At 39.2% G+C, this 23,109-nt stretch overlaps 1 protein-coding gene across 1 annotated transcript in view; it reads left to right on the forward strand.

The window, feature by feature from the left end:
* Window positions 1-23,109, forward strand: part of ZNF804B (zinc finger protein 804B) — a gene marked incomplete at its 3' end in the record, with an annotated part of 252,650 nt that overhangs the window by 204,507 nt on the left and 25,034 nt on the right. Inside the window, exon 2 of the mRNA XM_082499621.1 lies at window positions 15,416-15,559. Within this exon, the coding sequence (XP_082355747.1) occupies window positions 15,416-15,559 (144 nt within the window). The remainder of the gene's footprint in view (window positions 1-15,415; window positions 15,560-23,109) is intronic.

Here is a 23,109-nt window from a genome sequence, read left to right on the forward strand (position 1 = left end):
CATAGGTTTACTTGAAGTGATTGATGAAAATGCAGCTCATTAGGAGAGCCAAATTGGTAGCAGAGACAGTAGTAACACTATTTCTCCTTATGGCGTAGTATAATGTTGTTACATTATTTAGTTAGAGTGATGCCAACCTCTGTTTCTCGTAAAGTCACACTTATGTACCTGAGCTCTGGTTTTAGTTCATAATGCAGGTGGCCTATCCTAAGTAACACAATTCTATATGAGGGGTACTAATGTAGAAATTAATCCTAAATTTTCAATACAGAAACCTGGATGTGTAATGGAATATTACGACTTGAAATATCAGTAGCATTTTACACAATATATTTCTATAGTATATTGCAGTTATGTTATATTTTATATAACGCTATCATGTAATAATTTTAAATATTAACAATATAGTAAAATACTGTTGATATATTTATTGATATTATATTATATTAATATTAACTTTAACTTGATATTATATATAGCATTATTTTTTATTATATTACTGTACTTATGATGTAATGGTGTAATAATATAATGTATGTAATATGTATGATATATTAGATGGAACTATAGTTTCATAGTTACATTATATACACTATATATATTATACATACACTATACTACATAGTCTATATGTACTATATAAACTAAAAAGACAGAAAGGTTGAAGCATGTATATAAATAAGCTGTTTTCTTTTTCACCTAGGTGATTAGTATGAAGTTTTTCTTTCATCTTCCATGGTTATATTTTCTCTTTCCTCATTTTCTTCTGTGTCTTTCTTGTTTGTTCCTTTATTTTCCAGCCATCTTCATCTTCTTTGTCATATTTTTTCATGCTTTCTGGATATTTCTAGTAAGTTGCTGTACAGGTTCCAGTACGCAGCAAACCGCGTACAGGTTCAGTGCTGCAAAGTTGAGTACGGTGAGGCCAAATGCTAGCGCTGCATTCAGTGTGGGAGTCAGTCGGGCTTCAGAATGATGTTTTGAATATTAAATATAAGCTTATGCAGCCATATGACAAATAGACTTCGAGATGAAGACAGAGATGACCATATAAATCACATAGATACTTTTTTATTTCCCTATATAAAACATATACAGTAATTCCAGCAAAACTCGTCACAGTTATTCTACTAGAACAGAACAGGTTATTTTGAATATATAAAAATATCTTGTACTGAATTCATAACTGGAATTTACTGTATAGAGGTCACCGAATACGGTTGAGTGCCCGACATTTCAGAGCTGTGTTCCTCTCAGATGGGGAAAAAGAAAATTTGCAGGACGGCAATAGCTGCTAATACGAAGTTTGACTCTCACTTGGTCATTCCTCTCATGATGCAAATGAAAGCTTGGCTGTTTTTAAATCACTATAAACTTGCTTCCTGAAGGGTCTAGTCATAGCCCTAATGAATCGAGTCAGAACTTCTGCTTTAGTAATTTCATATGGCATAATACTTGTATTAAAAAGGGAGGAGAATATCGCTAAATACAGGATGAGACCTGCCAAAAATATTATTCCCTGGACATTTCTAGGGTGCACTTATGTTATTCCCCACATGTGTGGGGGATGGTTGTGAATACTTGCGCTACTGACTGTGCACATCCCGTCAGACAGCTACTGAGATTCGTGTGAGCCAGCTCAGAAGAATCCAGCTTCACAGTAACACATCAAATCTCGTAATGGCCAATTTTCTGTTGGGTTTTCCTGACAGTATATTGACAGTGTAATGGAAAGCTGCTCAGGGATGAAAGTTAGACCAAAATCACCCGTGATGGAAATGTGCCAGAATAAGTTGCTTCTAAACAAAATATAAGCAGTGAAGTGTCAATGGGATGTATACAATAATGAGGTTTAGGGACTGAGACAGGGGAAAGTTTGTGCAGAAGAGAAATAATTAACAGAACACCATATAAAATAGCTCTCCTAAACTTATTAATATACTTGCTATGCAAAGCTTTTTTTTCCCTGCCTGTTCACATTAACGCTTTGTTAAAGTTTTCATTCATATTGTAAGTGCCAACTCATGCTGTAGCCATTCAGCGAAGTCTCAACGTACTAGAGGACTACACTGCTGATAGAATCATAGAATCATAGAGTATCTTGACTTGGAAAATATCCATAATAATCACTGAGTCCAACTCCCAGCTCCTCGCAGGTCTACCTAAAACAAAACCATACGACTGAGAGCATCGTCCGGATGAAAATTGCTGTTCATTTGCTTCTGGTTTTGTATATGCAGTTATATAACCAAATATTATTCTAGTGAAGCCAGCGGCAAGCCAGTGAGATTATAAGCAGGTTTTTGGTTTGCTGTATTTTACTCAAGAACAGGCAGTTTACTACGTAGGTTTTAAATGCTGGGAGGAAATGTCTCATCAATAATTCATTGAGTCATCTATTTTAATTAGATCAAGAGTTAGAAAGCTCACACACTTGTATTTATATTCATTAAGAAAATGCACCATCAAATCTGTTATCTAATAAGCCTGCGCACTGTTTTATAACACAGGTGGTTGTGCTAGCAGGTTGTCTAAAATCAAAGTTACGAAGTACTTCTGTTCTCTTACAGAATCACAGAATCACAGAATCACAGAATCACAGAATTATCAGAGTTGGAAGGGACCTCTAGAGATCATCTAGTCCAACTCTCCTGCTAAAGCAGGATTGCCTAGAGCACATTACTCAGGACTGCATCCAGGCGGGTCTTGAAAATCTCCAGGGAAGGGGACTCCACAACCTCCCTGGGCAGCCTGTGCCAGTGCTCTGTCACCCTCACCGTAAAGAACTGTTTCCATGTATTTGAACGGAACTTCCTGTGTTCTAACTTGTGCCCATTGCCCCTCGTCCTGTCACTTGGAACCAATGAAAAGAGCCTGGCTCCATCCTTCTTCAACCCACCCTTTAGATACTTGTATGCCATAATAAGGTCTCCCCTCAGCCTTCTCTTCTCCAGGCTAAAGAGTCCCAGCTCTCTCAGCCTTTCCTCATAAGGGAGGTGCTCCAAGCCCTTAATCATCTTAGTTGCCCTTCGCTGGACTCGCTCCAGCAGTTCCCTGTCCCTCTTGAACTGGGGAGCCCAAAAGTGGACACAGTATTCCAGTTGTGGCCTCACCAGTGCCGAGTAGAGGGGGAGAATGACCTCCCTCGACCTACTGGCCACACTCTTCCCTATGCAGCCCAGGATTCCATTGGCCTTTTTGGCGACAAGGGCACATTGCTGGGCCATGGATAATTTACTGTCTACCACAACCCCCAGATCCTTCTCCTCCAAGCTATCTCCCAGCAGGTCAGCCCCTAACCTGTACTGGTGCCTAGCATTCTTCCTCCCCAGGTGCAGGACCTTGCACTTGGTTTTGTTGAACCTCATTAGGTTCTTCTCTGCCCAGCTCTCCAGCCTGTCCAGGTCACGCTGGATGGCAGCACGGCCCTCTGGGGTGTCAGCCACCCCACCCAGTTTGGTATCATCAGCAAACTTGCTGAGGATACACTCTGTCCCCTCATCCAGGTCATTAATGACTATATTAAACAAAATAGGACCAAGTATTGACCCCTGGGGGACACCACTGGTTACAGGCCTCCAACTAGACTCTGTGCCGCTGATCACAACCCTCTTACATAGCATTAAAATCAGTGAACATTCAATGCGGAATCACAGTTAAAAAATAAAGAAGAATCCAGAGAGTCCATAATGGATATAAATTCAGTCGGCTTTTGAGAAGACTCACTCTTAAGAAATGTGACACAGTAAGGCAGGAAATTTAATGATGGTACACTTGGAGTTGAGAACTCCCCATTTTTATTCCTAATAGTGATGGTGAAGCCAGAAATATTCTTTCAGGTTGAAAGACACCAGCCTAGCTTATTTTTCTGAAATCAAGAACCTCTAATGTTGCTCTATGTTTAGTAAGTTCATGGGACTAATTGACACTCCAGGAGGCCTCGTGAAACAGCATCAGGCTGTAATCAGCCCCTTGAGTTGTTGTCTCAGGAAGCCTCAGGTCTTCGTGGCAGCACTAGAAGTCCTCGTTAAGTGTGGGTAATGTATTCCCAACCAAGTACTTGTGGCAGAATTAGCTCTATGTTATACGGTTATTCATTTGAGGGGAGATGAGGATGGATCATCTTTTATTTGTTCAACAAAGTATGTCTTTAAGATCTTTTGTGTCCCAGACACTGACGTATTTATTTTAAATTGCATGTTGTATTCCACAATGCTATTCCTAATACTAACAATCATGTATGGTGAACTCAAGAGCACAATGGGAGTTTGCAATCAATTTGGTACTGTATTAGTCTGTTATTCAAAAACACCACGGCAGAAAAAATGTAGTCTTTGATTACAAACAGGTATTCCTTTCCTTTTCTACATCTTGGGTTTTGTTTGGGTTTTTTTTTTTTTTTTTTCCAATCTGCCTCTGCAACAATATGCTCACCCTCCTTTTTAATAATTTTACTAATCTCAGGAAATCCACCTGGATCTAAATTTAACCTTCTCTTTTGTTTGTTTTGTTTTTCCACTTATTATGCTTGTTATAGCTGGATCTTATGCTCCCATTAGAATCAGTAGCAAAACTTGCATTGACTCCAGCCACGCTGCACTGGGCTAAGCCCTGGGTTGGAGACGGAGGTGGCTGCATCTCTGGGGTGCTGTTACCCATTTTCTAGGGAGGGACCTCAGCAAGAGGTGAGGATTGGGTGGAGCATTTTAGGCAAACATTTTCAGATAGCCCTTCACGCTCTTTTGCAATATGTCCTTACCCTGGGTGAGAGAACAGCACAAGGAGTTGGTAAGAGGCACCAAGGTGTCCCAGGCAATCATGAGCGTGGGGTTTCTCCACAGTCTCACAAGGGCCAGGAATTTGCACCAATGATATATTATTACTAAAATTTCTTTCTTGCCTATGAATAAGTAATCACACACATTGCAGGCTTGCATCACTACTGACTATACCAAACACAGAAATTGGCAGGTAGGACCAGGGTTCTGTCTCTGCCATGGGGTGTAAGTTGAAGGAACGAGGGGATCAAAAAAAGATAAATAGAAGAAAAGTGAACAAAGACAAAAAGTCATGCCAGATCAGCTGTAAGTCCAACAAGATACCGTGGGCTGAAAGGATTCTGCTGCATGCCCCTGTATGTGATGTACCCTGAGCATGGAAACTGTGAAGAAAACCGCTTGGCACTTGAGTCACGTTCACCTACATCACTTCTTGCGTGCCTCCACTCATTTCACTAATGCACTGACTCCTCCCTGCTGATGAGACCTCCTCACGCTGGGAATAAAAGCTAGCACTATCTGGAAAAGTCTCTCCTAGAGGACGGTTGGAACTGAAGATGTGATGCAAGAACGTAGACATTACACAGAGGTTTTGGATTAGTTAATGTTAATTCAATTTTAAGGCTGGAGGTGGTGGACAGAGAGTGACTTGTTTTCTACAGTCAACAATCAAGTATTCCTGTTAATATGTCAGTAAATACTGTCTTTTTCTTGTGGACATACTCCTAAGTCATCACACAGAAGTAATTTTGGAAAGTAGTTGTTCCCCTTCAGTTGCAGGGGATAGTACTGGGCAATTATTCCTGCGTGGTCGCTTTTGAGCGTGGGATGGTGGAGTTTTACTTTTGAAATTGCCATAATGGTGCCATTAATCTGCAAGTCGAATGCCCGGTTGTATTTGGAAATTAAATGACTTTAAATTGCCAGGTGTGCTGCCAGGTGGGTTTCAAGCCATAAGCATTTGGCTAAAAAAAGAGCTAGAAAAAGTATTCCTTCTTTCCACCCTTCTACCCCTCCTTCTATCTTTCTTTCCTTCCACTCTCTGTTCCACCCTACCTTTTACCCTCCCTTCCTTCCTATTTTCCTCCCTCTCTCCCTCCCATGCATTTTTTTCCCAATCAGAATGCAAATACTACACTTTTATTTGGCAGATGAATGAAAGGATTTTTTCTTGCTTTGGCTCAGGTCAGTTGAACTGTAGCATGTATAAAACTGCAGTTATTAAAAAAAAGTATACAGAATTTTGCAGCTTGCATTTGGGGAGAGGCAGACAAAGAGGGGTATATGTGTGTGTAAACTTCCCTTTTCCATTTGGACTTTAAAAAACAATTTCAAATTCTTTCTTTTTCGCTTGGATAACTTCAAGTGCTGAGGAAAGCCAAAACTTTCACAAATCAACGTTTTGAGCCTCTGTTGAAAAAAAATGCAAACAAGGATGCGTGAAAAACTAATGGGCAGAAGTACCTCGTTTTGTGGTTAAAAACATGTAACCAAGTGATATACAATGCAATGATGAGGCAGTATTTTATGGGGAAGTTTTAAGAGAAGGTGGACATTACAGGTATAATTCAAATGTATGATCAATGCTTATCCTCTAAGACATTTTTCTGAAGTGGATTGCAAATATACATAATATAAGAAAATAAATTGTATCTGGATTTACTAAAAGTTTATTAATATTTTATCATAAAATTAACAATTATTCTCTGTTGCTATGGGCAATAGAAACCCACTGATATTAGACATCATACTGCATCATTTATGATATTGAATTAGTCTACATGAACTGGCTTTAATATTATGATATCTGCAAAGAAAGAGTCAAACAATATTAAAAGCGAGAGGATGTAGATGTTTCATGTTATTGGTATTAAAGACTATAAAAAGCTATCTGATATGATTAGCCTGTATTTTCTGAAAAAGGCACTTAATAAAAAAAAGATTCTAACACCCATGGATGAATTGTGTGACAACTATTCCTGTGCACATAACAAATGCTACATTTTCCTACACAGTTACTGCATGATCAATATCATTATTGTAAAGTGCTTTTAGGTAACTCAAACATGAAGGACACTGCATATAAGTTAAATGCTGTTGTGTTCTATAGAAGAAGGTTTTAGGTCAAAATGTACAAAGATCTTAAATTATGTCAAGTAGGTTTCATCTGAAAAGAGGTCTCAGACAAAGAAATACAACACCACACAATCTATTAAATGGAGTGCTGGAACATGCATTGTACTCTAAAAATTGCAATTGGAAAAACGAGAATGGTAAGAGATAAATGGAGGACTAACTCTCCAGATTAATTGATAATACCTCACTCATCAGAAAAGAGGTAAAAGAAATGATCACTTGAGAGGAGGAGGGAGAAAGTAGTATGAAATAGTGAACAAATTGAAGGAATTGACTTTAAATGGAAGGCAGACAATAATGTCACAATCAGATTCACTGAAGGACTCACATTTGTGCAGAGAAGCAGGACCATAAGGAAAAAGTGAGTGATGTATTTTTTTTCTTCTTCTGTGTAACAGGAGCAGTTCCTTTGTCCAACTTAGACAAAATATTTCTATTCTATCTACATTTTAAGATAGTCATATTGAAATATAATTTCACTGAAGCCTTAGTAGGGAGTCTAGATTTACAGCAGCCACACCAGTCACCATATATGCAGAGTAGCTGGAAACATTCTGAGATCCTCTATAATTTTCTATCTTTTGAGTCTTACACATGAGGCTCTTAGAATTTGCTCTTAAATGCCTAGAATATAATCCTAACAGTAATAAAACCACATTCATTTCCACAGTTATCCCAGAAATCATTTCAGCCTCTTACAACCGTGTTGCAACCCTGACAGTTGTGACACCATTTGTGTTCTCAGATTATCCTTGAGTCACACCTCTTCATCTTTTTGGGGCTGTTGCTCTAGTTACAGCATTACAGCAATTTCTATTTTTTTTTAAATGGCAGAGTTAGTATTTGGAAATTGTTATTTAATTACTTCATACCTAGAAAATACTTTCAAAATAGTAAGTCAAAAGCTAATCATAACACTAATATAGGGCAGAGATTAACAATGAAGCTCAGAGACAAAAATCAGGCAGCATCACATATCATTAAGCAGATTTAGTATAACTGTACATTTTCCTAAATCTTCAAATCAACTTTTTTTTCCATTGATGATGAGAAGCCTTCTGGATGCCAGCCTAAATATAGTGAAGTCTTTTTTGTACCAATTAGTCTTTATGCTTGAGTGTATTTCCCTGTCTCTTTTAAAAATTCTACATTTGCTGTATTCAAATATTATATTCATTTTTTTTACATCTGCATCTCACGAGTTGCTTAATACATGGGAGCAGATCCTTCATCATCTTCTGTTTCAACTGTGGCTCGTACTGACCCGGGTGCAGGACCTTGCACTTGGCCTTGTTGAACATCATGAGGTTCACACAGGCCCACTTCTCAAGCCTGTCCAGGTCCCTTTGGATGGCATCGCTTCCCTCAGGTGTGTCAAACGCACCCCTCAGCTTGGTGTCATCCACAGACTTGCTGAGGGTGCACTCAACCCCACTGTCTAGGTCATTGATGAAGATATTGAGCAGTACTGGTCCCAGTATGGAACCCTGAGGGACACCACACGCTGATCTCCACTTTATCCCTTCATTTTCTAAAATGGGTGGTTTAGCTTTCTTTCTTAGTTATGTTATTTCTATTCTAATTCTACTATCATCTTTGAGCTGGCTGTTTATCCTAGAACTCTTGTTTCTGCACTGTATGTCATTCCAGGCAGTTCTGTTCACTTAAAGAAATTATGTTTTGCTAATTACTCCCTTTAAGCTCTTTAAATATATCCCTTTGCAATGAAGAATGATCCAGACTCTCAAATTAACATTATTATATATTTCATTTAAGATTAAACTGAACACATAACTTTCAGTCAGATACCTAATTCACTTTGCAGGTCAACTCTTGATCACATTTTCAGAAAATCTAATAGGTGCAGCTGCTTAAGTGCCACTGATTTCTGAAAATGAGGGGAAAAATGTTGAATCACATGAGATGTTTGAAAAATGCCCTCTATATCCACAGCAAAGATTTTCAGTGGCTATACGCTCCATTTATAAAGTTGAAAAAGTGTTTAGCAAATCTCAAAGTACAAGTCCCTTGTAAAGTTACCAGAAGCAGCAATGTATCTTAGACTATAAAAGATTTGCTGAAGTTTGGAATAGCACTGCTGGTGTTTTTTTCTTTGAATTCATATGTTCTACGAGGCTGATTCCCATCAGCACTGATGATTCTGATGGTAAATAAGTTAGGAATAGGTTTAAGACTCCTTAAAGTTACAGCTCTCTATCTGTCCTATTAGTTCCAGTGGGTTTATACTCTGAAAGGCATGTAGGGCCTGCTAAAAGCATTGCACTTCTCAGGTTTCAGCATTCTAGTAACAAATGGAAGTGCATATAATTGAAAATGCTGCAGTAATTGGCCGAGTGTGAAAAATACAAAGATGTATTTATTTGCAGAAGTTAGGAGCTGCCCTCTATAAGTCAGCTGAGAGTGACAGTATTTACTGCTCTTGAAGAAGAAGAAAAAATTCCTTTGCAGTAGATAACCATAACTCCCCACTGTAGGTCCCACATTAGCGGAAACTATGCATAGGGTTTTCAAGGTGGAGAATGTCAGAACATGCATGAGGTAAATGAAAACATTCTGCATTGCTGGCTATTGCAGTTGAACTACATTACTTGTTCTTTATTCTATCTTCACAGCTAAACTTCCCTAGCAAATTCTTTAGCCAAGACACCAGAGTCTTCTCCAGGGAAAAAAAGAGAGCATTTGGGGAAGAGTTCATTGATTCAACCATCCTGATGTTCAGGCTAAATATCAGGACATTTGTGTGATTCTCAAGTTTCACACTGCACACAAGTACTTTGATTAACTTCTGCATTCTATCACCTGCCTACTGAGTTTTAGAGATCTTCTAAAATCCATTTTTCTGTAGCTGCAGAAGAAAAGGTATAAGGGCATAAAAATTATGTGCAGTTTTCCCAAGAATTTGTGAATGAGGGACAAGTGGTGAATGAACACCCAAAATGAAAGTTCTACAAGTGCTGGCTCTACTCATCCCTGTGCACGTCCTGGCCACCCAGAGGTATTCTGTACCAGCCCGGGCAGTTCTACAGGTATCCCTCAAAAAACATTCTTACAGGTGCTCACATGAATGATCCAATGAGAATAGGAATTACAGATTGAAGTTTAGTTTGCCCAATTCAAGCACGTAACTAATTTTTAAACCTCTCATCCCTACTGCCCTGCTTAAGGATCTCCCAAGTACGTTTATATCTTTCTCAAATTGTGGGGACAAAAAACTGTTTCACAAGCTACATCTACACTTTGATCTGCCCCAACAAGCAAGGTGGAGTGACGTAGAAAAAACTGGCAGCCAGACTGCATCCCAGGGCAAACAGGTTATGTCCATAGTCGGTCTAAGTCTCCTCAGGTCTGTGTGGTACCCTTAGGTATAATTGTGTTATTTGTTTTTATTTCGGTCAGTCTGAAGAAGTCTGAGGGCAATGTTAAGACACCGCCTGGGCAGTCGTTTTGTGGCATGGTGCTGCGTGGTGTTGCTTGCCCTGGGGAAGGCCATGAGATGGGGATGCCTCGGGGAACACAGTTTGATGGTTCTTGGAAAACAACATAGAGAGCTTGGTGAAGTCTCATCCTTGCTGCCTGTAGAGTGTGGTCCCTGAACTAAACTTTTTTTCTAGAACTGCACTCATTTTTATCTCAAAGGGAACTAGCCAGTTTACTCCCAGATGAAAGCCTGAGAATGAACTATCACACATGGCGTGGGGATGATGGAGGGCCGGTTCCAGAACTCAAGTTATTTGCTGGTGTAGATGTACCCAATACTATTTTACAGCTGACATTTCACCAATACTGCATCAAGCGGAATCATTACCCTCAGCATCTTACATATAACACTACTATTAACATGTCAGAATGTGATTTGCCTTGACTTTCATTTAATTTCTATTCCACTCTAACCCCCTGGACCTTTTCCCTTGCATTTGTGTTTACTCAGCTATTCACAAGTTTGTATTTGTGAGTGTGATTTCCCCCTCCAAAGTGCAACACTTGACATACATCTTATTGAATTTTATCTTGCAGATTTCAGACCATATCTCAAAATTATTACAGTAATTTCGAATCCTGATCTCAGTCCCTTAAGCATTTGTATGCCCTGTGCTGTTAATTAGTATCATTCATAGTTTTCATACATAATCACAGTTCATTTTGCCATCTAAATAACTACTGAAAATGTACTTAAACTTCTTGGATGTAGAATATAATTCTGTAGCTTATTCATGTGCTTATATTTGTCCTACTTCACTAACCTCTAGTCTTAGAAACTCTAAGAGACACCTCAGTACGTGCATCAGTATTTAATACTTGCACTCATATCTAATCTGGTTCACGGAATTATGTTTAAGTTATCAAACTCCAACAACTCTGACTGCTTATGTCCCCAAAGAGGGAGCAGTCTGTCACTTACTGAGCTCTGCGTTAATGTGAGTTAGTTGTTCTAGCTCTAATTTTGCATTTCAGTTTAGAAATACGTGACCAAAATTGGGCTAATAGTGTTATATTTTTCTCACGTTCTATTTACAGGCACTATGTGTCTACTCCACTATATTTGTAGAAGTCCATGGGTTTGTAGAAAACTGCCGCTGAAAGTTTTGCTGTATCAAGTGACCTACTTTTCACCTTAGTCCATTTGAACATAGAAGATATATTTGCTATCAGTTACTGAGGCGGGCAATGTGATATTGTTTTGTCTAGATCAGCATACTGTAATGGCCACGCAGTCTATTAAATATCTCTTACAGACTCTGGATTTAATAAATGATTTCTCATTGACTAGGTGTCAGTGGCAACATTCTAGAAAACTCAGTTACATGGGATTTTTCATTGATTTTCCCTATATTAGAAAATGAAATGTCAGATACCATTAATTGCATTTTCACAATAAGAAGCATACTGCAAAAGTAGCTGCTAAGTGAAAGCACTTCCAGCCTAATGCACAATAGAAGTATTCTTTTTAGATTAATCCAATACATAAACGTTTATTACAGTTATGTGCCTCTGTGGACCAAATTGATGTGAATGTAATTACAATCTATAATATGGAACCATTTTGCAGGCTTCTAGGAAAAAAATGCATTCAGGTATATTCTGCACTCATTTATCCTTACGCAGTACACTATCTGCATCCAGTAACGTAGAAGATGCTCTTACCTACAATGACTGCATCATCCCTGACATCAGCTTGCACCTACTGTTGTCCACGGCTCAAAGACAGAACTGTTAACATCTGTTATCTTAGAACTATACACATTTACCCAGGCTATATGCCATCAGTAAGTAGTGTCTGACCCAGAATAAAGTTTATGAGATTGTGACACACATCTTCGTTACCATCGGTGGTCCCCAGTTCAAAATACATTGGTGCATCTTTCCTGCTTTCCTGTGTCTGCACTGGTGTAGCCAGGCATTTGTGATCACGTATGTTTTCTACAGATGTAATTCTACAGATTTTCTTTCACATCATCGCATTTACTATGCTGGAATTGACCACTGGTCGCTATAGTCCTAGGGAGATGATATTAGCAGTCTGGATGGGAAAAATTATTTGACTATGCACAATTTACTCTAGTGCTAGAAGTTCCTATGCCTTTGTAGAGAAAGAAAAATCCATGACCTTTCTAAAGCATGTGATCTAGCATTCAATTTCCCTGCATCTGATCGATAAGCAAGCAGGAAATTATACCTTTTGCCATGGCAGACAAGCATAATTAAGCAATAAGGCAATGGAGGTAGTTGTGATTATCTTAGGATGCACCTGGGAGCTGCCTTGTTGCTATTTTAAAACATCTTTATGCTAAGGGAACTGTATTAATTTCTGCTGAGAAAGATAAAGTTGGCAGTTCGGAATGCTCACGAGCAGCAGTTTCAGTTGTGCTTCACAGAGAGTAATGTGGTGTGCTCACCCCAAACAATTAGGCTTCTCCTTCAGCAGAAGCAAAGATGGAGCGGGCTGTAAACATTTAATTGACAGTTCAGACCTGAAAAAAAAAAAAAAAACCAAACCAACCAAAAGACAATTATGCTTTGGCTGGCTGCCAGCGAGTGCAAAACTTACATTTTTACCAGTTCAGAATAAAAATATGGTGCCCCCAACACTTGACTTCCAGGGAAGACATAGTTGCATAATTAATGCTATTGCATCCACATTCTAATTTATGCATTTTAATTATACCAAAGGCCTGGTGAATTATTAATGCTAGCAAAACAATGGGTCTGAAGCATAAGCTGAAAAGTATCACTTTTTAATGGGGCTTGTAGATGTAAATAACTAATGAGAGCTACTTAACTATTTAATTGTGAGAAAATTTCCCCCTGATACAATCAAGTATTAACTACCATTACTGAGCAGCCTCTCAAGTGGAGAAATGTTAGCTCAGGCTACCTGTTTTCACAATTTGCCAATCTGAGCATACCACAGGACCCTAACCCACCCAAGCCATATGCATGCGGGAAAGAGATTTATTTGGATGTTTGCCCAGTGGGAGGGACTGACATGTCATTGGCATCATCTGTAAGATGTAAAATCAAAATTCCAGGCGCAAAATTCCTCTTTGACCTCCTGTCTTCGAGCAGGTCAGTTCATGCAAGTTTCATGGGGCGATTTAGAATTGAATATAAAGAAATACAGTCTAGAATTCATTATCCCCGAGTTCAGCAATCTAAGAATTAAGGATGTAGGCCAGGTTAGTAATTTAGAGCCTTGCAGTGGTCAAAGGAGAGAGATAACACCTCTGGAGAGTTTCATCTCATCCTAAAATAGGTTTTTGAAATCGATGGGATTAATCACCATTTGGCAGTGGCTATCATTTTTCTGTTTCTTACAGAAGAAACTTAGGATACTGCCTCAGACCATACACCTAACTTCTAGACAGTCGAGTTCAGGTGAAGTTAATTTCACTAACAACGGCAGCCTCTAAACTGCCCTGTGAGAAAGACCTACTGTCACCAACCTGATGGCGTAAAGATTGGGGCAGAGCAGAAGGACTCACAGCACAGCGCCATCCGAAGCTCAGTGCGTCACACTGACAACCAGCGTTCCTGCTGCGTGGTCAAGTCTCAGACTCGAAACATGTGGTGCTCATTAACAAAGTCCTTCCCCCCCTCTGAAAGTCTCAAAATGTGCATTTGCGTTGATCTGCTGTGCCCAAAGGCATGGTCCCTGGAGCAACGCTGGGCAGCGTGATGTGCTAAGAGCAGGCTGTCCCAGACGTGCAGTGTGTCCTGGCTTTGGTGTACTCTGAGTTTGTCACACAAAAAATTGGTGAAAGCATGTAGAAAGCAATCAGCACTGACCGCAGAGCATGGAAAGCCTGGTGGCAGAAAGTACCCGTTTCTTTAGGTGAATAAAATGATACAGCAAATGATGAATTACCGCAATCCCAGGCAATATATTACATGCACTCAAGTAATTTCAACTTGTCAATACGAATATAAAATGAATCACTTCTGCCAACTTTTTTGTTCATGTGTTCCATGTCAGAAGTTTGCTCTTTAAACTCTAATGTAAAATGTTTAAGAAAGCATTGTAATAATAACAACGTAATGAAGGACTTGTAAAAGAAATAAGGTTGGCAAAGGCTTCTGCCAATTTTGAATATCGGGCCCCTTACTGAAGCGCATTATTTAGAGCTCGGTCACTTTTGGCTCCTATGTTTTTAGTTTTCTCTTTTTACCTAATATTATATACTGAAATCAAAGTACTGGCCTCTCCGGAGCACTCACCTGACTCACTGGGGTGACATGGAGGGGGACTGTGTAGGAACTAATTGTGTTTTCCCTGTTTTCAGCTGTGTTTGCCTGAGCCTGGACATGAGCTAGTGCTCTTGGCAGTGGTTGTGGTCTGTGTCGGACGGGTGACAGTTACGTTCAGTTTGGGTGGGCTGGATGGTGTGTCCTTTCTTGCGGCTGTGGGGAAGGGACAGGGTGACACAAGAAAGGCTTTTGCTGAGGTGGCTCCGCTCCAGGGAAATCCCAGCCAGCCACAGCCAGCTGCTGCCTGGCCCTGCGGGATATGTCATAGAAGGCAGAAAGCAGAACACAAAAGAAAATCTGCCTTAGTATTATCAAACTAAAACTAGTTTCTTTCTGTCTGAGCAATAGTACCTGAAAGAGCAAACACGTGTTGGTGTGAACTGGGAGTGCTCTAACGGTGAACAGACTAACCCTGATGGCTTATGTGTTCTCCACTGCTCAGCTCTCCTGCCCAGGAGCTGGACAGTGTCCTGACGGTATTCCTCTGCACCCCATTCCTCTCGACTTTTTCTTCCTGCCGTACCTACATCATGCAGTAAGAACGATCATTCATGAAGCACAGCTATTTTATTAAATCAAATTTAAGACCAAAACCTCCTTAGCATGTACAGGCTGGAGCCTGGAGATCTCCCAGTCATAGTCACTCCAGTGTTTTTAACGTGGATGACAAAAGCGGCTGTTGAAGCACGAGCTCACGGTCTCTAGCCAAGTGTCTCCCTTTCCTTCTGCCTTTGCAGGACTATGCTGAGAAGGAGAAAGCTGCAGCCAAGGCTCTGGAGGACGTGAAGGCTAACTTCTACTGTGAACTATGTGACAAGCAGTACCACAAACACCAGGAGTTTGACAACCACATCAATTCTTACGACCACGCTCACAAGCAGGTAAACCTGACAAATGTCTGCGCATGTCACAGCGGTCCATCTTCCTTCCTCATTGATTGTGGGAGGTTTCTAAATTCGCTTGAGTAGAAGACAATTCTTTGTTTGATGCTTTCAATTTTAACCTGCTATTTTTCACTAAAATAAAATGTAAAATGTTAATTGTTTTAATCTTTACCACAATTTCCTCCAGGCCCCTCTGACTGAAAGATCTTCATCTACAGTTTCAGATAGGTGCTCGATACCAATATTCACACTCAATTTGATATATTTAAATGTGGAATTACTTATAAAATAGAGGGATGGGGAAGGATCGGTTCCTAAAATATCCAGATCGCTCTTTTGGATGGGGAAGGCATATGACTGTGCTGTTTCAAGCTGCTCATACTGTTTCAAGGGCAGTTTGTTTTTTTTTTTTTTTTAAAAAAAAAGCATATGTTTCTGAACTTGAAATCTATGTCTCATAATGTTTTCAGGGTGGAATACATTCTGCCGTGCATGCAGAACATAATATAGAATAACAGCTACTTTTGAACAACAAGATATTGGATTCCTGGAAAAAAATAACAGATGGCAACTGTTTATCATTGGTTTTGTATCGCTTTTATCAGGTCTATATGTAGTAGGTATATTCGACCTGCAAATGTCTATTATCCTTCTATCCTGCATCCTAGTTTTCCTTCAGTTTTAGCAGAATCCATATTTCAGTTGGTATTATGGAAGGCAAATGCAATTAATCCACATAAACACTTCAGAATTTGAAGAAAATGGTTTGCAAAGTTCAGGAATAAGTATTTCTGAACCTCTGATAGTGACAGATCACATCTACTAATCTAACACGTATGAAGTTAGAACATGTAACTAGATTCCATAGATGTGTCTTTTTCTCCTGTGTTTCTACTAGCGCTTACATTATGCAGTCCGAGTTCTCATGTGTTCTTTGCATTCAAGTTTCCAGGGTGTCATTGCCTTCTGTGTGACCCCACTTCTGGGTGCACGGGGGTCAGGAACTACCTTACAAATATGTGAACCATTCACAAGTCGCAGGTATTTCTGACAGAGGACTAGAAATACTAAATACTGAGCAAAATGAACAGTGCTAAAGGCGAAACTCCTCACTCGCACTGCAAGCAATCTTATCGGGGTTTTTTTTCTGTGTTATAAAGGATGTAAATCAGCCTGGAATATTCTGCGTGCATCTATCACAGCACTGCATTAACAAACGTCTGCCCACCCATCCTGCTGAATTCAAGCAGCCCAGTCAGCTATCCAGGGGTATTAATGGCATTCTTTTGGCCCATCACTCCCAAAACAGAGCCAGCTTCATCTGATGTATTTATGTATTAAATTAAAAGCAATTTCTCACACCACCCTTCCATTAATTAATCAATCCATAAATATGGTTATAATAACACAAACCAAACGATTTTCCAGATCCTAAGCATGTGACTCTAATCCCTACAAATCCCCATTTGCTGCACAAAGAGTTTTTTTCACCCTTCAGCTGTTTTTTTTTGTTTTTTTTTATTCCTCAGAAATGTTTCTGAACTCAAATGGATCCATTTGTGCTCTCCCCTCTTCGCACACTCCCCCTGCAAAGAGCAGTTCGTGCCTGTTTGATACACCAGCTACAGTTGCGTAGTTGGGCAGGGGAGCTTTTGGCAGCTTTCCGTTATCAAAGGGAATGTTTAAGCAATAAAACTCTTTAGTTTTTAGGTCAATTTAGTGCTTTAAAAGCTGCCAGACATGGTCCTGGGAGCTAAGAGTCTGCACGGAAATGCACAGCACATGCAGAATACCAACTGGCAGCGCAAGCTCGCCCCGTCCCGCCCTTTCAGACGTAGTTCAGAAGCTCCAGTTAGCACCGGATTAGGTAGCGATCCTCCTGATGTGACAGGGTAATTCAGTCTCTTCTCCACTCTCGCTTCTTGACTGCTCAGCCCAGTCTGGGAACAGCATTGGTTTTCCTCTAGGAACAGTGTGGATCCCCCCTTTTCTCCGACTTTCATAGTCAGACGCAGAAGAGCCTTTATTCTTACTTTTATCGGAGTAATCTTCAAAGAAAACAAGTTAATTTATGGTTTCCTGTGGTTTTAATTAGCTCAGTTTCAAAATGTGTGTTCTGGAAGGGACAGTAGCCACCAGAAAAACTTCGTTGTCCTAAGGTATGTTTTCTGTTTCCCAGCAGAAATTTGAGGGTACCTTAAGTCATCCAGACGGATATGTTCTAGCATCATTCTTCTAATGGAGACTAAATTAAAATGAGGGACTCTTTATACCTCAATAACAATACAGTGTAGTCCTCCCATGTGATTTCCCATCTAAATGCTGCTACTTAGAAATTTGTATTAAAGTGGCAATGCTGTTTAGAGAAGATATAAAGGCAAAGAAAAGGATATTGCTCTGAGTACTTTGTCATAAGCCTTTTGTTTCTCTTCCAGAGGAAACAGATTTTATTCAAAGAATTATGACTCTAATCTCCCAATATTATGGTTTTATAAAATTAATTTTGTGATCCGTTTTCTTATCTATGATTTCAATCAGTGTTAAAGCAGAAAGTACCGAGTCTTGGACTTAGTGGTTGGCATAACAGGCACCGCCTTCTCTGTCCTCAGAGGACTGCAAAATATTATGATGACGATCTGGCCTTGTTTGCATAACGGGACTTTCTGCTATGTTAGGTTATTCTAAAGCAGTATACTCAGAGAGACACTCTCTCTCTGCACACTACATATATTCATATTTATATAGATATATAAAAATACTACATATATGTGTACTTATATACACAAATATGCATACAAAGAAAACTTTGACAGAACATCAAAGATCTCCTGTGCTTATATCTTCATTATCTTCTAACACTATAAGGACCCTGGAGGGGTCTAATATATAAATTTTTTTTTTGAGTAATATTGTCTGAGTATTAAGCAGCTCTTATTGTTTTGATTGTCTTGGCAGCATCAGTCTTAATTAACGTTGCCAGCATCTTTCCTGCTGCACTGCTCTGTAATAATTTTTTATTGATATTACCTGTTATTGGAAATTAATTTCTTTCAGTGTAAGGCTGGATAAATTGAACCCAGAATATGCGTTAGAGTGGAAGGCTGCACTCCCACCCAGCTTTACCGGAGCTCTCTGTCGCTAAGCCTGATACTTAACAAGCCTGGGGCGGGACTGTGGGTGACTTTCCTGGGACCACCCAATCTTTCATGACCGTACAACGCTGTGCATACATGTCTCATCAGCCCAGCACACACCAGTGAACCCACTTGAAATCAACAGCTTTTTGCCTCTGCGTTTTTCCTTTGCTATGATAACTATGACTTCATAAAGTCCTGGGCAGCAGTCACAGGCAGTGGCACATTTGATAATTCTGCAGTATCTCTCATCAAGCATCAAGGTGAACGATGCTTGCTAGCACTTGCTCGCCGTGTTCTCTGTAACAAAAGTCAACTGCATGAGAACTGATTACCTTGGCACTATCGAAACTGTCTTAACACTGAAAAGGATAAGGGTTCTGCTGTGAAATAATTCAAAAGTGATTAGTATGGGGATAATCAATATAGGCTGCTGCCTGAAAATAAAATCTATGTGGATGTATGTTACATGCTAAGCAGAAAACAATATGGAACTATAGATTTTTTAACAGGGTTGTGAAATCACGTGCATCTATAAAAGGAAGCCAAACTTGAGCAGAGATGTCTGTTTGGTTAACGTTATTAAATGAAATCTTTCGATACCTCCAGGTCATGCATAGCATTCGTCCATTCACTTAATGTCGAAGTAGTTGGAGATTTTTTGCATAAATAATCCTTGGTGATCAGCAAGGCTTTTAGATGTCAGCAAAGGAGAAAATCACAAATCGGTTCCATGTACTGCAATATAATAATTGTGATGATGATAGTAATAATAATAGAAAAAAGCAGCAAAGAAAAACAAGGCTGTATTGCCATCTTGGGGTTTCTGATGACAAAACAGGTCTTTTAGTTTTGTCAAAATTCAGCCATACAGTTAAACACATCACATTCTTTCATATGAAAAATAAATATCTAAATATTAGTGTTCTTGAAGCAGGCAGGACTGTATAAGGAGGTGAACAGAGATTTCAGTCTACACTAGTTCACATGCACCTACGTCTGTCTTAGTATTTAAACCCATGAATACTAGCTCTTGCGTATATTTTTTGCATGAAAGTCTGATTTAGTGTGTACAGCTGTGGGCACTTGCCGTTAAGCCTTTATGGCGCTTGTGGATTTAAACTTTAATTCAGGCAGAGATTTAGCTCCTGTTAAACATCAAAGCTAGCAAATTTACTTACATTTGAGCTAGCTAGCATTGCCTCGACCACCTAGAAAATGCACAGACAACTGAACACAGAGAAAGCTTCAGGAATGAGTGTAGTACTGAGATGTTGTGCATTCGTCTTTAGGGTGGTTTTTCCAGCGTCTGCATGGTTATTGCTGGAAAAGTGAGTCCTGTGTGTTGGCTCTAAGGTACACCTCTCCTATTACCCAAATTATTTTCATTTGGAGGAAAGGAAACTGGTTTGGCAACATCTGAGAGATTTCACGTTGTGAGCTGGGAAATTAGGCAAATGCAGCAAGACTAGGAAAATTCTTCTGGACAAAGTATCATATATTTAGCTGTAAGAACACACTAATCAAACAGAACAGGCTACACCAGCATGGAGGTCCATTACTATGTGTGCTTGTGTAGTCTCTGCTTTTTTCCGCTCAATATAGAGGTGGACCCATCGTCCCTCTTATACTCCCACGCGGACAGGGCTAATGTCCTTCCCTGCAGACCCTGCTTCTGTTTCTCTGCACCAGGACACTCGCTGGCCTTAAAGAACTGCCTGCTTTTTTAGGGTCAAGTTGTGCACATGAGATCTGTACTCTCTGTGTCCTCAGAAAATAACCTGGAAGGCAAAAGATCCCAACGTTTCTTGCCCTCAGTCAGTGAGCGGTGCTGCCTGCAGCCATCTGCATTCTGCTCCTGTAACCTCACAAAAATAACCTTGGTTTCATGCTTGTTAAGAGATACATGCATACTTCTAACAAAATTTGCACATTCGTCACATCCCTAGTAAAGAAGCCAGAACCAGAATTGTATTAAAGATAAAAGAAAAGGAGTCAAGCAAGAGAAACAGCAAAATGATGTTAGAGTCCCTCAAAGAGATGGTTTATATGTAGACTTGAAGTGAGAAAGAAGTTTTGTATGTGTGGTAGTTACTGTCCTCCTATTTTTAGGTATTTTTAGGTACCAATAGATTGCTATGCTCAAAAGCAACTACCAGATACACAAATGGCTATACCGTGTGTGTGTGATTTGTAGGGTGTAAAATTAGGCCCAGTCCTGAACACAATTATGAACTTTCTAAGATGTATACTTATAAGCAGCCCTACAAAAATAAATGAAAATATTCAAATGCATAAAATGCAGGATATTCAGAAGTTTTACAAGAGGGGGTTTAGAGCTGAAGTTTATTACTTATTATTCATCTTTTCCATCTTCATAACATTTACCATAAGTAAGGTCAGATTAGATGCTTCTGACACATAAATAAAAATACTGAAAGTGTAATTCAATATGGTCAACAGTTTCTCAGTTTTTTCTCCAAATTATTCTTTAATCTCAGTGAAATGCCCATTTATTTTTAGCTTTAGGCAAATATATTACCAGTTTGTTTTAACTATCACCATTAGACAAGTATTTAGAATGATCATCTGAGCCTGTATACCCCTTGTCAGACATTTCTGCTCCATCACAAAATTTATTTTTCTCTTGAATTTGGGGGGTTTTGATGCCGAGGAACTCTTACCTGTTATTTTATTCATTATTCTACAATACACCCCCCAATTCAATTTTCCCTGCTCTTTCCTTCCAAGCTCATCTTTCTCTTCTCTTGGACACAGTATACTCTTTACATTTCTGGCATAACTCTTGTTTTCTTTCATGTGAAAACCAAAGCTAAAAGTAAAGAATTAATTTCTATAGCCTATCCTATCATTTCAGTATCTTTATGCCTTAAAGACACACTGTTCTCTTGCTCATTCTGACACCAGTGATTTTCTTATTGTTGCTTATGCCTGTGACGTTTATTACATTCTCTGATTTCTGTTATAGCTTCACTTTCTTAGCTTTTCATCATACATTGATTTTCCAGTGTGTGTTCTTGTTCATACTCCCAAAATTACTTCCACTCCGGCTGTAACTGTTCCCAAAGAGCAGGTTTTTGATAATTACTGGCTGAATAGTTTTCATTTTCTCACACTGCCTTTCCCATAATTAACTTTAAAAGTTCTTCTCATTCTTTCAGAATTTGTTCTTGTGAATGAACACCTTTTACTTGTCCCTTTTTTTCCAAAATGAGTTTTTGATTACAAACTGGATTACACCATGGTTTCTACTGGATTGTTAGATACAGAACTGACTGTGGTGCTTATAATTAAGGTTTTGTATTTTAAGACCCATGTTTCTGTTGTTCTCAGAGGCTGGGCTAAAATATTCTTTCTGGATCCCAAGATTTAGTAAATTACAGTAAAATAATATTCCATTTGCAAAGTCAAGAATAAGAAAGTGATAAGGCACCAGAATCAATATTGTTTGGATGACCTAATCTGATACTTTTATGTATCTACTCTTTAATAAAATGTTTAATCTCAGGTCACATGTTGTTTTCCCTAAGGAAAACTCCCTGACTCAGTACTGAGGATGGACGGTACTTGAAGAATGAATCCGTCTTGTGCAGGGTATGGAGCTGTTGGCTACAAAAGAACTGATGCTGTGAAATGAGGGGGAGACAGAAGGAGAAGCAGTGGGTTTAGGAAGTGATTTTATGGGAATAGGTGTAATGGACAGAGACAGAAATTGCAAGAACAGAAAGACATGAAATTAGAAGACAATAAAAGTTGTGTACAAGAAAGGGAGAAAAAGGAGTTACAGGACAAAGGACTTGGAGAAATAATCCATAAATAAAGGGAAATACCAGGATAAAGCACAGGAGGAGACTGTCAATGTCGGCCATTTAGAGCCACCAATGTCTAAGCCATTCCACTTAGAGCCAAGGAACTGTGTGAATCAACCAGATAGGCTATATGAAAATCACATTTCACAACACTAATTCTGTTAACAAGAATACCACAGATATCATATTGGCACAAAACATTGTATTGAAAATAACACAAAGGACCTAAACAACATAAAAAACGACTGGGGTATGAAGAAAAAAAGCAAAGAATGAAATGTGCAATGCTGTTGCTCATGTACCATTTCATCCTTTACCGCTGACAGATAATATAAGATCAAATTTTTCTTGGCCTGAATGCTTCTTTCCGTTATTTAGAAATGGAGAAATCCTGCCTTTCTAAAAGCACGTTTGCATCATAGCAGCTGTGTTTCAAAATACCCGCAATCCAGCATCTTTGAAACGCTGAAGTAGCAGCGCATTGAAACGGATAATCAGGGTGTGTCACATCACCAAAACGAATGTAAATAAAGATAACATAAAGCAACACAAGAGGACATCAGCATTTAAGCAGAGGAGCGGT

The sequence above is a fragment of the Vanellus vanellus genome (genome assembly GCF_965231255.1).
Source record: "Vanellus vanellus genome assembly, chromosome: 2".
NCBI lineage: Eukaryota > Metazoa > Chordata > Aves > Charadriiformes > Charadriidae > Vanellus > Vanellus vanellus.